The sequence below is a fragment of the Lagopus leucura genome, unplaced genomic scaffold, assembly GCF_019238085.1.
Source record: "Lagopus leucura isolate 7727_CA_CO unplaced genomic scaffold, USGS_WTPT01 35153-0_obj-0_obj, whole genome shotgun sequence".
Lineage (NCBI taxonomy): Eukaryota > Metazoa > Chordata > Aves > Galliformes > Phasianidae > Lagopus > Lagopus leucura.
The window spans coordinates 2,651-15,220 of NW_024963416.1; the positions used below are offsets into that span (position 1 = coordinate 2,651).

The 12,570-nt window shown below is 64.7% G+C and overlaps 2 protein-coding genes across 2 annotated transcripts in view; both read left to right on the forward strand.

Annotated features, from left to right (window-relative positions):
• The window catches only part of CD164L2 (CD164 molecule like 2), a gene marked incomplete at its 5' end in the record, with an annotated part of 3,080 nt that extends 2,530 nt beyond the window's left edge, over positions 1–550 (forward strand). The window contains one exon of the mRNA XM_042891321.1: positions 396–550. Coding sequence (XP_042747255.1) covers positions 396–402 — 7 coding nt within the window. The remainder of the gene's footprint in view (positions 1–395) is intronic.
• A 1,935-nt stretch (positions 551–2,485) lies between these two features.
• On the forward strand, positions 2,486–10,924 carry MAP3K6 (mitogen-activated protein kinase kinase kinase 6). Its single transcript, XM_042891322.1, has 28 exons — positions 2,486–3,287; positions 3,785–3,924; positions 4,387–4,410; positions 4,726–4,910; positions 5,000–5,168; positions 5,287–5,393; positions 5,461–5,631; positions 5,914–6,026; positions 6,111–6,270; positions 6,359–6,509; positions 6,579–6,686; positions 6,760–6,809; positions 6,900–6,992; positions 7,171–7,249; positions 7,320–7,453; positions 7,529–7,656; positions 7,734–7,870; positions 7,958–8,063; positions 8,153–8,310; positions 8,393–8,573; positions 8,648–8,783; positions 9,256–9,409; positions 9,483–9,668; positions 9,964–10,069; positions 10,166–10,274; positions 10,359–10,590; positions 10,677–10,753; positions 10,837–10,924. Exons 1-28 carry the CDS (start codon positions 3,032–3,034, stop codon positions 10,922–10,924), a joined length of 3,738 nt encoding a protein of 1,245 aa, XP_042747256.1. The 5' UTR covers positions 2,486–3,031.
• Positions 10,925–12,570: the final 1,646 nt, after the last annotated feature.

Consider the following 12,570-nt stretch of genomic DNA (forward strand, 5'->3'; position numbering starts at 1 on the left):
GGGGGGGGGGGGGGGGGGGGGGGGGGACACGATGGAGATGGAGATCCCTGTGTCCCCCTCCTCCCTCCCCCCGTGTGCTGTTTTGGGGAGGGGGCTGCGTGCTGTGTGCTGTGGGGTGAGGTTTGTCGCTCCCGCTGCCCCCATTAAACTCTGCCGGGTGGTGTCCGTGTGTCACCCCATCGTGTCCAGGGGGGGGGCATAGAGGTGATGGGGAGGGGGAGGAGATAAGCCTGCAGAGCCCCTGTGCCCCCCATCCCTTCCTTGCAGCAGCTCCCATTCCCCCCCTCATCCCGAATGTGGGACCCCCCTCTCCCACGGGTGGGGGCAGTAGGGTGGGTGCTGTGCCCCCCCCCGGGCCCTTCCTGCTATGTGCTTTTCTCCATCCACTGCTGCAGGATCTGAGCTCCGGGCGATGCTGCCCTCGCCTCCCCCATCCCCCCCCCCCTCCCGGGGAGGTGGAGAAGAGACCACCGCTGTGTCTCCATCCCATGCTGGGACCACCCCAAAGCTGTGGGACCCCCCCACCTGCACCACAACTATGCAAAGCTGGCTCTGCTTGGGGGGGGGGGGGGGGGGGCTGCACCTGGGGGCGAGGGGGGGTCTGGGCTGTGTGTCAGCAAGTCACCCAGCAGGGCACGGGATGCTGCTGGGGGGTTCCGAATGCTCCTCGATGGCGTGGGGGGGCTCACCCAGCCCAGCTTTGCCCCCACCCCCCAACTCCACACCATGCTTGCCAGGAGGAAGATGTGTGGGTAGGAGGATGGGGGCTGTTTGCCCCCCAACCCAGGGCTGGCACAGGGGGGGCAGAGACCCAATAAAGGACTTTCCTCCCATGCCTGGTGTCTGTGTCGTGGTTACCACCTCCTCGTGTCCCCTCTCCCCATTAATTGACCCTGGGGGGGGATGGGGAGGGGGGGATGGGGTCACTATGGGCGTGCATTGATGGGGAAATGATGGAGATACGATGGGGACACGATGGGACACCACGGGGACACACAGGGTGGACAACCTGTGGGGATGTGTTGGTGGGGACATCATGGGGACACGGCGGGGACGTTTTGGGGATGCGAGGGGGACGCAGTGGCATCTATGGGATTCTATGGGGTTGTGCTGATGAGGACGTGATGGGGACACCACAGAGTCACGATGGGATGTGATGAGGACATGGTGGGCACACAGGGCACTGCCTGCCCCCTTCCCCAGGAAAACCACAGCTTCTCCTCCCCCCACCCATGCGTGCCTTGCAGCAGCAGCAGCTCAGGGGGAAGGAACTCGCTGTGGCCCCACAGCTTCCCCTTTCCTCAGCACCTCTTTTGCAACTGGTGCCACCAGGATGGGAGCAGCACCCAGTGCTGGGGGTCTCATCCCATTGGGTCCTATAGGGTTCCATCCCATCAGGTTCTGTAGGGTTATGTCCTGTCCCACCAGGTCCTATAGGTCCCATCCTACTGGGGCCTCTAAGGTTCCATCTCGTCCTGTCAGGTCCCACTACATCCTACAGGGTTCTGTCTTGTCCCATCAGGTCCTGTAGAGTCTCATCCCATTCCACTGGGTCTAATAGGGTTTTGTCTCATCCCACTGGTTCCTATTAGATCCTGGCCTATCCCATTGGGTCCTGTAGCGTCCCATCCCATCCCACTGGTCCTACAGTGTTCCATCCTATAGGTCCTGCCCCATTGGTCCTATAAGGTCCCGCCTCATCCCACCAGGTCCTGTAGGGTTCTATCCCATCCCATCAGGTCCTATAGGGTCCCATTCCATCCCACCGGGTCCTTTAGGGTCCCATCTCATCAGGTCCTACAGGGTTCTGTCCTGTCCCATTGGGTCCTATAGATCCCATCCCATCCCATTGAGTTCTATAGGGTTCTGCCCCATCAGGTCCTGTAGGGTTCTGTCCTATCGGGTCTTACAGGTCCTGTCCCAACCCATTGGGTCCTAGGAGGTCACATCCCATCCCACTGGGTCCTATAGGTCCTGTCTCATTTGGTCCCATCAAATCCTATGGGATCCCATTCTGTCAGGTCCTACAGGTTTCCATCCCATCCCATCAGGTCCTGTTGGGTTCTGTCCCGTCCCATCAGGTCCTGCAGGGTTCCATCCTATTCCATCAGGTCCTATACAGTCCCACACCATCACACTGGGTCCTAAAGGGCCATCAGGTCCCATGGGTCCCATCCCACGGGCTCCTATATGCTTCCATCCCACCCATCGGCTCCTATAGGGTTCTGCCCATCCCGTCGGATCCCATAGGTCCCATCCCGTCCCCACGCGGCCGCGCTGAGTCACACCGGGACAGGCGGAAGCGCTGCTGGTGCCCGGGGCGGGACGGGGCGGAGCTGGGAGTGGGGGGGAACCGAACCCAAAGAGCAGAGCCGGCACGGACCGGGGCCGGTTCGGCGGTGGGGAGCGGGGCAGCGCGGGGAGCGGGATCTGCCGTGCGGGGCGGGGTGCGGGGCTCTGCGGGTGCACGGTGCGGGCTTTTCCTGGTGCCGGATTTGGGACTTTCTCAGTGCAGGGCTTGAGTTCTCCCCGTGCGGGCTTGGAGCTGCCCTGGTGCGGGATTTGGGGCTGTGTCGGTGTTCGGGTTCTCCTGCTGTACAGTTGGAGCTCTCCCAGCGCAGTTTTTGCCTTCTCCTGGTAAAGAATTGGAGCCTTCCTAGCGCTGGGCTTGGTGCACGGTTCGAGTTCTCCCCGTGCAGGATTTGGGCTCTCCTGGTGTGGGGTTGAGGCTTTCTCACTGCAGGGTTTGGTGCTTTCTCAGCGCGGCTCTGGGGTTCTCTTGGTGCAGGATTCAGACCCCCGTGGTGCGGGGTTTGGTGCTCTCCCGGTGCAGGATTTGGCCTCTCCTGGTGAACAATTGGAGTTCTCGCAGTGCAGACTTTTGGGGCTCTCCCGGTGCGAGGTTCGGCCTTTCCTCATTGCAGGGTTCGGCGCTTTCTCACCGTGCCCTTGGGCTTCTCTCGGTGCAGATTCGGCGCTCTCCCTGCGCGCAGATCTCGGTGCTCCGCATCACCCCGACTCCTCACATCCCATGGCAGCCCCTGGAGCCGGCAGCTGCTGGCAGGATCCTCTGGCGGTGGAGGGCACGACGTGCCGCCCGGTGTGCGGGACGCGGTGCGGGCGGGCGCTGAGCGCGGTGTTCGTGCCGAGCTGCCGGTCGGCTCCGTGCCCGGCGCTGCGCTCCCTGCGGGCCGCCTGCCGCCAGCTGCGGGGCCGGCTGCGCACCGTGCCGTTCGGCCGCCTGGCGCTGGGGGACACCGCAGCCCTGGATCTCTTCTATAACGCAGGTGAGGAGGAGAAAACTCCCCGCCCGGTGGATGCCTCGGTTTCCCCGCTCGGGGCGGTGCTTGGTGCCGTTCTGCTGAGGATGGGCTGAGGGAGCTGGGCTCGTTCAGCATGAAGAAGCTGCAGGGTGACCTCAGTGCAGCCTGCAGTACCTAAAGGGAGCCTAAAACAGGAGGGGAATCAACTCTTGGAAAGGGGGAATAACAGCAGGACAAGGGGAAATGGTTTGAAGTTGAGGGAGGGCAGATGGAGGTTGGATGTCAGGGGGAAGTTCTGTGCTATGAGAGTGGTGAGGTGCTGGAACAGCTGCCCAGAGAGGCTGTGATGCCCCGTCCATCCCTGGAGGTGTTCAAGGCCAGGTTGGACGGGGCCCTGGGCAGCCTGGGCTGGTATTGAATGTGGAGGTTGGTGGCCCTGTGTGTGGCAGGGGGTTGGAGCTTCGTGATCCTTGAGGTCCCTTCCAACCCTGGCCATTCTGTGATTCTGTCCTGCCCAGCAGATGTGGCCGTGGTGGAGCTCAGTGATGCCGCCTGCCAGCCCTCGCTCTTCTACCACCTGGGGGTCCGGGAGAGTTTCGATATGTCCCACAACGTGCTGCTCTGCTGCCGCTCTGTGCTGCCTGCCCTGCGGGCCCTGCAGGTGAACAGGGACCAGTGAGCAAATACCTGGGTGGGGGTTCAGGGGGGGTGGGCGTCTCAGTGCTATCGCCATCCATCCCCACCCTGAGCCCGCGTGGGTTCCCATGGTTGCCCCCCATCAGGTGCCCAAAGGGGATGAGGAGGGGGTGATGCCTGTGTGTCCCAGAGCCCGAATCCAGAAAAATTCAGCTTGCTTTCCTGGGAAACACCAAACCAACGGGAGCAGCGGGAGGGCAGCGCATCTAAATTGTCCCCAAACGTCACTGCGACACGAGGGAGCACAAGGGCACCCGTTCAGAGCCCCTTTTTCACAGGGTGGGGTGGCAGGGCTGTGTGTGGCCCTGCCTGGGGTTGGGGCCATCTCCGGGTGACTTTGACCCTGGATCCTGAGATCAGCTGATTTCTTTTGTGCCAGAACTCCTCATTAAGTCCCTCCTCCCTCCCTCCCTCCCTCCCTCTCCAGGAGGACATCTGCCAGAAGAACTCGGTATGGTTCTCCGCTGCTCTCACTGCTGCCATAATGCGGGGGGGGGGGGGATTGAGCTCCCCCAGCCTCGGAGGAGTGGGCAGCGCATGTGGGGAGCGAGACCCCCAACCCCAGATGCTGAGTTACGGGGAGGGGTGGCTCAGAGCAGCACCAGGAAGCACAAGGATGGTTTGGGAGCAACCCCAGAAAACCAACAGGGACCGTTCACTCTGGAGCATAATGATGGCAGTGGGGCCCAAAACCCGAATTATGGGGGGTGGGGGGTGAACAGGGACGGTGTTGCCACTCAGCCTCATCTCCCCACACCCCATCCAGGACCTGTGTGGCAGTTACACCTTCATCCCCTACACGGTGACGGCCCACGGAGAGGTGCTGTGCTGTGACAGCAGCGCTGAGCAGTGCCCCGCTGAGCTCCCCCAGCCCGGCTGCGGCACGGAGCCCTGCACCCCACTGACAGCACGGCTCGTCCGGCTGCTGGAGGCCATCCCCACCAACTCCTGGTACCAGCAGCCACCCGTGTGCACTCAGAGGAGGGCAGCCGGCCACGTGCCATAGCACCACTCAGCCCCACATCTCCGCCCCCCAACAGCGGATATTTTCGGGAGACTCTCCGACGCGACATCCGCCGGGTGCGGGAGCTGTTCCGGGGCGAGCAGCTGAGCCGTGAGCTGAGGAGCATCCAGCAGCGCCTGGACAGCGTGGAGCTGCTCAGCCTGGACATCGTGGTCAGCCTGCTGCTGTCCTACCGCGATGCGCAGGTGGGCGCCGCGCTGCCATCCCCGCTCCTCGTCAGCCCCCGTCGGCCCCACAGCCCCCAAACCATGCACAAACCGAGGGAGGTTCACCCTGGCTCAGCCTTTGGAGGCGTCCCCGCAGGATTACGACTCCATCATCTCTCTGGTGGACACCCTGCACTCCCTGCCTACCTGCGACGTGGCCGAGCAGCCCAACGTTCGCTTCCATTACGCCTTCGCCCTCAGTCGGTGAGTGGTGGTCTGGTGTCCCCACGGGGCGGGGGGCCGTGGCCCTGTTGCTGAGCACCATACGCAGGAGGAACCGTGCTGGAGACCGCGAGAAGGCTCTGTCAGTGCTGCTGCCTGCCGTGCAGCACCAGGACACGGCGGCACCCGACTTGCTCTGCCTCTGCGGCCGCATCTACAAAGATATGTTCATCAGCTCTGGCCTCACTGACACGGAGACGCGGGACCGAGCGCTGTACTGGTGAGGCTGGGATGGAGCTGGGGATGCACCCAGGGCCGGGACCCCGTGGGGTGTGTGTAGGTTCCCATTCAGATCCCCCAAGAAGCCAGCTCCTGCAGGGCCTCGGCTCTCCCTCCCCTTGCACACGCTCAGTGCACAGTGAGTGGAAGCTCTTAGAGGTCTTTTCCAACCCTCACTGCTCTGTCGTTCTGTCTCGGGAGCCCCAAGTCACACAGAAGGGTTTGCCTGGGAGGCAGGAGATGCTGTCCCCATGGCCCCGTTGGGATGATGCCTTCTGCTCAGGTACAGCAAAGCCTTCGAGCTGGAGCCCAGCCTCCACGCGGGCATCAATGCTGCCGTCCTCCTCGTCGCCTCCGGCCATCGCTTCGACACCTCGCTGCGGCTGCAGCAGATCGGTGCGCCCCGTCCTGCACTGGGACCCCGCAGAGGGCTGCTGCCGTCGGGGGCTGAGCCCTGATGGGTCGCAATCCCACATCCAGGCGTGAAGCTGAGCTGCCTGCAGGGCCGTAAGGGCAGCCTGGAGGAGCTGCGGCACTACTGGGACGTGGGCTTCTGCCTGGGGGCCGGAATCTTGGCCAACGACCTGGGCAAAGTCATCCAGGCCTCTGAGAAGCTCTACAAGCTCAACGCGCCGGGATGGTGAGCGCCGGCTGTGCACAGCCACCCACAGCCACCCTCTGCAGTCTGTGTCTGTGGGACGTCCCCACCTGCAATGCCTGCCATGCAGGTACCTGGTGTCCTTCATGGAGACGTTCCTGCTCTACAAACACTTCCAGCAGAGCCCAGCGCTGCCATCTGCCCGGCAGGAGCTGGCTGACTTCTGGCTGGGCTTCCTGCTCACCTCCTGCCAGCCCTTTGTGCCTGAGCCGTGCTGCCCGGTGGGGAGCAGCCCTGGGGACCCGGGGACAGATGGGGGGACACGGGGTGACCACGTGTGGTGGCTGCAGGTCCTCATCCTGGAGCACGGCAAGGTGCTGCAGCCGGCACGGCTGGCGCTGTGCAGTGCGGCAGAGGAGCCCGCTGTGATGCTCAGCCTCGTGTGCCCCACAGAGGAGGTAGGGCCGGGTTTGGGGTCCTGGGGGTGTCCCCTGGCTGTCTCCCACCCAGCCCTTCTCCTCCTTCCTGCAGGAAGCAGTGTCGAGCTGGAAGTTCCCACCCTCAGCCATCCGGGGCGTCAGGTGAGAGTGTCCCCAATTCCCCCTGCCCTGGGGGCTGCCCCTCAGCCCCACTGCTTATGGGGGGGTGGTGGGGGGCTCTTTTCCTCACAGCATCTGCAAGAGCGACGAGCGGGGCTGCTTTCTCTACGTGGTTCACACTGAGCACTTCCAGCTGTACTTCCCCTCCCAGCAGCACTGCCAGTGGTGAGCAATGGAGACCCCACGTTGCTTCTGGGGAGGACCCCCAAACACCCCCCGTGGGAGCAGCAGATCGTGTCCTAGGGAGGAAAGGGGACAAACCAAAGCGGCTTCAGCCCTTGTGCCGTTGGGGGGGGGTGGGAGGTGTCACTGGGACTCAGCACCATCCCCTCTCCTCACACAGGTTCTGTGAGCGGGTCCAATCCTTCCTGGTGGAGCAGGGCGGTGAGGAGCTGCTCGGCAGCACGCAGCCCATCCTGGAGGTGAGGGGAGCACAGCGGGTGGCGGGGGGCACCAGGGGCTCCTGCTGCCACCCCACGTGCCCCCCTGCAGTACAGCTATGAGTGCACCGAGTCGGGTGAGCGCGTGGTCCTGGGCAGGGGCACTTATGGGGTCGTCTACGCCGGGCGCTGCCTCGGCACCCAAGTGAGGATTGCCATCAAGGAGATTCCAGAGCGGGACAGCTGGTGGGTCCAACGGTGCCGGGGTGGGGGGGGGTGGGGGTCTCTGTGCAGCCCATCACTCTGCTGCCCACCATGCAGCTGCTCACAGCCCTTGCACGAGGAGCTGGCCTTGCACAAGCGCCTGCGGCACAGGAACATCGTGCAGTACCTGGGCTCCATCAGCCAGGATGGCTTCATCAAGATCTTCATGGAGGAGGTGCCGGGAGGTGGGCAGCGCTGCGAGGTTGGGGGTGGGGGGAGTTGGGGACCCATAGGGTGAATGTGGGTGCTGCCCCCTCCCCAGGGAGCCTCTCGTCCCTGCTGCGCTCCAAGTGGGGTCCCCTGAAGGACAACGAGCCCACCATCGTCTTCTACACCCGCCAGATCCTCAACGGGCTCAGTTACCTCCACGACAACCACATTGTGCACCGGGACATCAAGGTGGGGGGTGGGGGGCTGCCCTCCGCGCCCAGCCCCGCTTGGGGGATGCACAGCTCGAGGCTGTGGGGCTTTGTTATGGGGTTCCAGGGTGACAACGTCCTCATCAACACATACAGCGGCGTGCTGAAGATCTCCGACTTTGGCACCTCCAAGCGGCTGGCGGGCATCAGCCCCAGTGCTGGCAGCTTCACGGGTAGGGGCAGCCTTGGAGGGGGGGGGAGAGGGGCTATGGGGCACCTGGGTGACGAATAGGGGCTTCTCTCCTCCCACCACCTCCCCCAGGCACCCTGCAGTACATGGCCCCCGAAATCATCGACCGAGGGCCGTGGGGCTACGGGAAGCCGGCAGATATTTGGTCCTTGGGCTGCACCGTCATCGAGATGGCCACGGGCAGACCGCCCTTCTATGAGCTGGGCAGCCCCCAGGCGGCCATGTTCAAGGTACCCATAGGCTGGGGGGTTGGGGGGGGGTCCCTGAAATGCCTTCCCCCGTGTGGCCGTCCCTGTGCAGCCCATCCTGCAGGTGGGCATGTTCAAGGCACACCCGGAGGTGCCCGGCTCCATGTCGGACGAGGCCAAGGCTTTCATCCTGCGCTGCTTCGAGGCTGACCCGGCCGTGAGGGCGACGGCATCCGCGTTGCTGCAGGACCCGTTCCTGGCTGGTGCCAGGCGTCCCCACAGCCAGAGGGTGCCCACAGCGAGAGGTGAGCCGGGGGGGCTGGGGGGTCTCAGCACAGCTGCCCTCTGACCTTGCCCCCCTCCATCCTCCCCCTGGCAGGCGGTTCACCTCGCGATGGGGACGCGGTGGGGACTGGCAGCGCTGAGGGACGTCCAGCCTTTGGGGACGGGGTGGGGGGCACCACAGGCAGCACCCCGCTCCCACAGCACCACGGCGAGGCAGCGCCAGGTCACAGGTATGTGGGGTGGTGGCATCCCAGCGTCCCACAGGGTTGGATTTCGGTCTCCCGCTGGTGAGTGGCCCCCAGATGCCCCCGCACAGCGCTGGTGGCACAGCTGTCCCTTGTTACAGACTGCAGGGGCACGAAATTACCTGGGGTAGGGAACCTGCTTTGGCTGGGGGGTTGGACTCGATGATCTCTGGAGGTCCCTTCCAACCCCTACAGTTCTGTGATTCTGTGATTCTGTGAAATGCTGCTGGGTCACTGATGTGGGGCTCAACACCCCCCGTAGCCCCATAACCCCGTAACAGCTCCAGTGCTTTTGGGAAGGCTGAGCTGGTGTGGCTCCTGGTCACTTTCATTCCTTCCCTCATCCCCTCCTGTGCTGGAAATGGCTTGGGTGGCTTCCCAGGGTATCAGCAGGGCTCCACAATGCCACGTGTGCCCTGGGCAGCCGCGACCCACCGTGCCCCACACTGCCCCACAGCAGCACCAGCTCCGACCTCACCCTGCGCTCATCCTCACCCGAGGAGAGCGGGGACAGCTTCGTGCTGCAGAAGGACATCCAGCACCGCGCCACCCTGCTGTGCATCCTGAGAGCCGAGGCGCCGGGCATCACTGCTGCCCTGCAGGAGAGTCAGGTGGGGTGCGGGGCCGGCGGCAGGCAGTGGGGGTGGGATGGAGCCCATCTCAGGGCTTTTCTCGCCCGTGCAGAGCGCGGTGGGACCAAGGCTGAGCTCAGAGCACATCGCCCAGCTGCTGAGCTGCCTGCAGAGCTACATCCAGAGCCCCCAGCAGCCCCGGCTGCGCCGCGACCTCCTGCAGCTGCAGGCACGGCTGAGGGAGGATGGGATCGGTGTGCAGCGACTGCAGGCACCGCTGCTCCACTTCCAGGCTGTGGTGAGCGCCTGGGATACGGCGTGGGGATGGGGCTGCTCCTGCATGGCGCTGCTCCGGCATGCTGACACTGTTGCTCCAGCACAGTGCTGCACAGCGCCATTCTGGCACGGTGTTGCACAAACACGTTGAGGCTACAGAACTGCGTCACCGGCACGGTGCTGCTCTGGCACGGTGTTGTTCCTACATGGTGCTGCTTTGGCACAGCGTTGCTCTGGCACAGTGCTGTTCCTACACGGTGCTGCTCTGGCACAGTGCTGCCCATGGTGACACTCCAGCCCATCCATCCCCCCCCCAGGTGACACGGGTGCTGCGCCAGCACCACATCAGGCCTCACTGGGTGTTTGCTCTGGACTCAGCCATCAGCCAGGCAGTGCAGGCAGCTCTGGCCGTGCTGCTGACAGGTGGGTGACACCGGCGGATGGCCGGGACGCGGCTTGAGCCCCCAGGGATGATGTGGGGTGGGCTGCGCCCCACGCTTTGCTCCCTGCGCCCCACAGACCTGCAGGAGGACGACTCCGAGGCCGACGGCCCCACAGAGAGCAGCGCCAACCAGCAATGCTCGGTGCTGCTGGCACAGCTCCGCCGCCTCCGCGCACAGACGGGCAGGTGGGGCCGGGCATCCGTGGGGCACAGGGATGGGGCAGCACCGTGTGCCCCCCAATGCCAGCCCACATCCCTGCTGCCCTCCAGGCTGCTCCGGCAGCTGGCCGACAAGGAGCAGGAGTGGCAGCGGTTGGCACGGCGGGCGCTTTGCTCGGTGGACGTCACACAGCCCGACCTCCCCCGGCACCGCGGTGAGCAGGGACACAGCGGGGGGGACACCGCAGCTTCATGCCCCGGGTGCAGCGGCGGGGCCCGGGCTGATCCGCTGCTCCTGGAGTGGCTGCAGCAGCACGGCACGGAGCCAAGCGCCACAGCCGCGGTGAGACCCACGGCCACGCGGAGCCCCTCGGGGCTGCACCCCGCCGATGCCGTGGGGCTGCGCCACCTCACCGCCACCTCCCGCAGCTCCTGACGCACGGCTTCACCCTGCGGGACCTGCTGGGCAGCGCCACCCGCGACGACCTCTTCTACACCGGGATGAGGTGCCCGCCGGGCTCGGGGGGGTGGGACGCGGGGCGACACATCGCCGTGCCCCCCCTGCAGCCCCATATCCGCTCCTCAACAGGCGCGGCTCTGCGTACCGCCTGTGGGCAGCCATCGTGCGGCACCGCGGGGATCAGCGGCACGGAGGGACGCCAGCGGCGGAGCAATAAACGGCATCGGGGAGAGAGCGCGCCGTGCTTCATTGCGGCCCAAGGCGCCCCCCGTGCGCGGGGCACAGCGCGACCCCCCCCCCATCCCCATGCTGGCGCTCACGGTGCGCTGCGCGGCACCAGGTCGGTGCGCAGCGGTAGCAGCGCTTCCACCCAGCGCCCGGAATCCCGCAGCACTCGGCCCCACAGCGCCCGCTCCTCGGCCGTCGAGTCCATCCAGCCCACGGGCAGCCCGTAGCTGCTCCCTGCGGGGGGAGGAGACGCCGTTCGGTTACGGGGCCGGGAAGGGGGCTGCAGAGGCCCCCCGGTGCCCACCGAACCGCGGCCCCGCGGGCCCCGATTGGAGGGGAAGTGCCTCGGGGTCGGGGGGTGGGGGTGCGGGAGGATCCATGTCTGCCCTTACGCCCCCCAGAGGCCCCGTAACTCCCCACAGATCCCCTCAGAGCCCCATAGAACCCCCTACGATCCCAACAGACACCAATAGAGTCCCGTATTTCCCCGGCAGAACCCCCATAGAATTCCCCAGGACCCTAACAGACACCCACACAGCCCCATATCTCCCCCCCAGACTCCTCATAGACCCCCATAACTCCCCATAGACCCCCCTCAGGACCCCATAGAACCCCGTGGGACCCAAATAAACACCCGCAGAACCCCATATCTCCCCATATTTCCTCCCAGACTCCTCACAGTCCCCTATAACTCCCCATAGATCCACCCACGACCCCATAGAACCACATAGAACCCCGACAGACCCATAGGGTCCCATATCTCCCTACATTTCCCTCCAGAAACCCCACAGACCCCTATAACTCCCCACAGGCCCCCCTTAGGACCCCATAGAACTCCCCAGGACCCAAATAAACATCCACAGAGCCCCACATCTCCCCATATTTCCCCTCTGAAACTCCATATTCTCCTACATTCCCCACCAGAACCACCAAAGAACCCCCTCTAGGATCCCCATAGCCACCTATATCTCCCCATATCTCCCCCCAGACTCCTCATAGACCCCCATAACTCCCCATAGATCCCCCTCAGGACCCCACCGAACCCCCCAGGCCCTTCATCGGTCCTCACCCGTGCCCAGGCTGAGCCGCAGCCCCCCCAGCTGCCTCTTGGCGAAGGCATCCCTGTGCCATAGGGTGCACTCAGCACAGGCCTGGGCCAGGTCGTGGGGCTGGAAGCCATCGTACACCATGGTGTGGTTGAAGATGGGGCTGAGGCTGCGTTTCACCACCCGCGTCTTCTGCCGGCCGGCCTTGCTGTCATCAGGCAGCACAGAGCTAGAAGGGGGTCAGCAATGAGGGGGGGGGCTGTGAGGGGGCTGAACCCCCATGCTGTGCCCCCCCAGCCCTCCTTGTGCTGCCACGCAGCCCTCACCACTGCACGAAGGCATCCACAGTGCTGCCATGCAGCGGGACCAAGTCCTGTGCTGCTTTAATCCAGATGTGCAGCTCACCTGTAGGTGGTTGCCCCAAATCTGTGGGGTGGGGGTCCGGGTCAGGGCCTGTTTGGGGTGCACTGCCCCATCCCCACAGCCCCCACTCACCTTCAGAGCCGGCAGGGATGAATTTGAGTGCCAGGTTGAGGTGACCTCGGTTGGGGAGGCTGTCTGGGGGTATGGGGGTCTGCGGTGGGAGGGG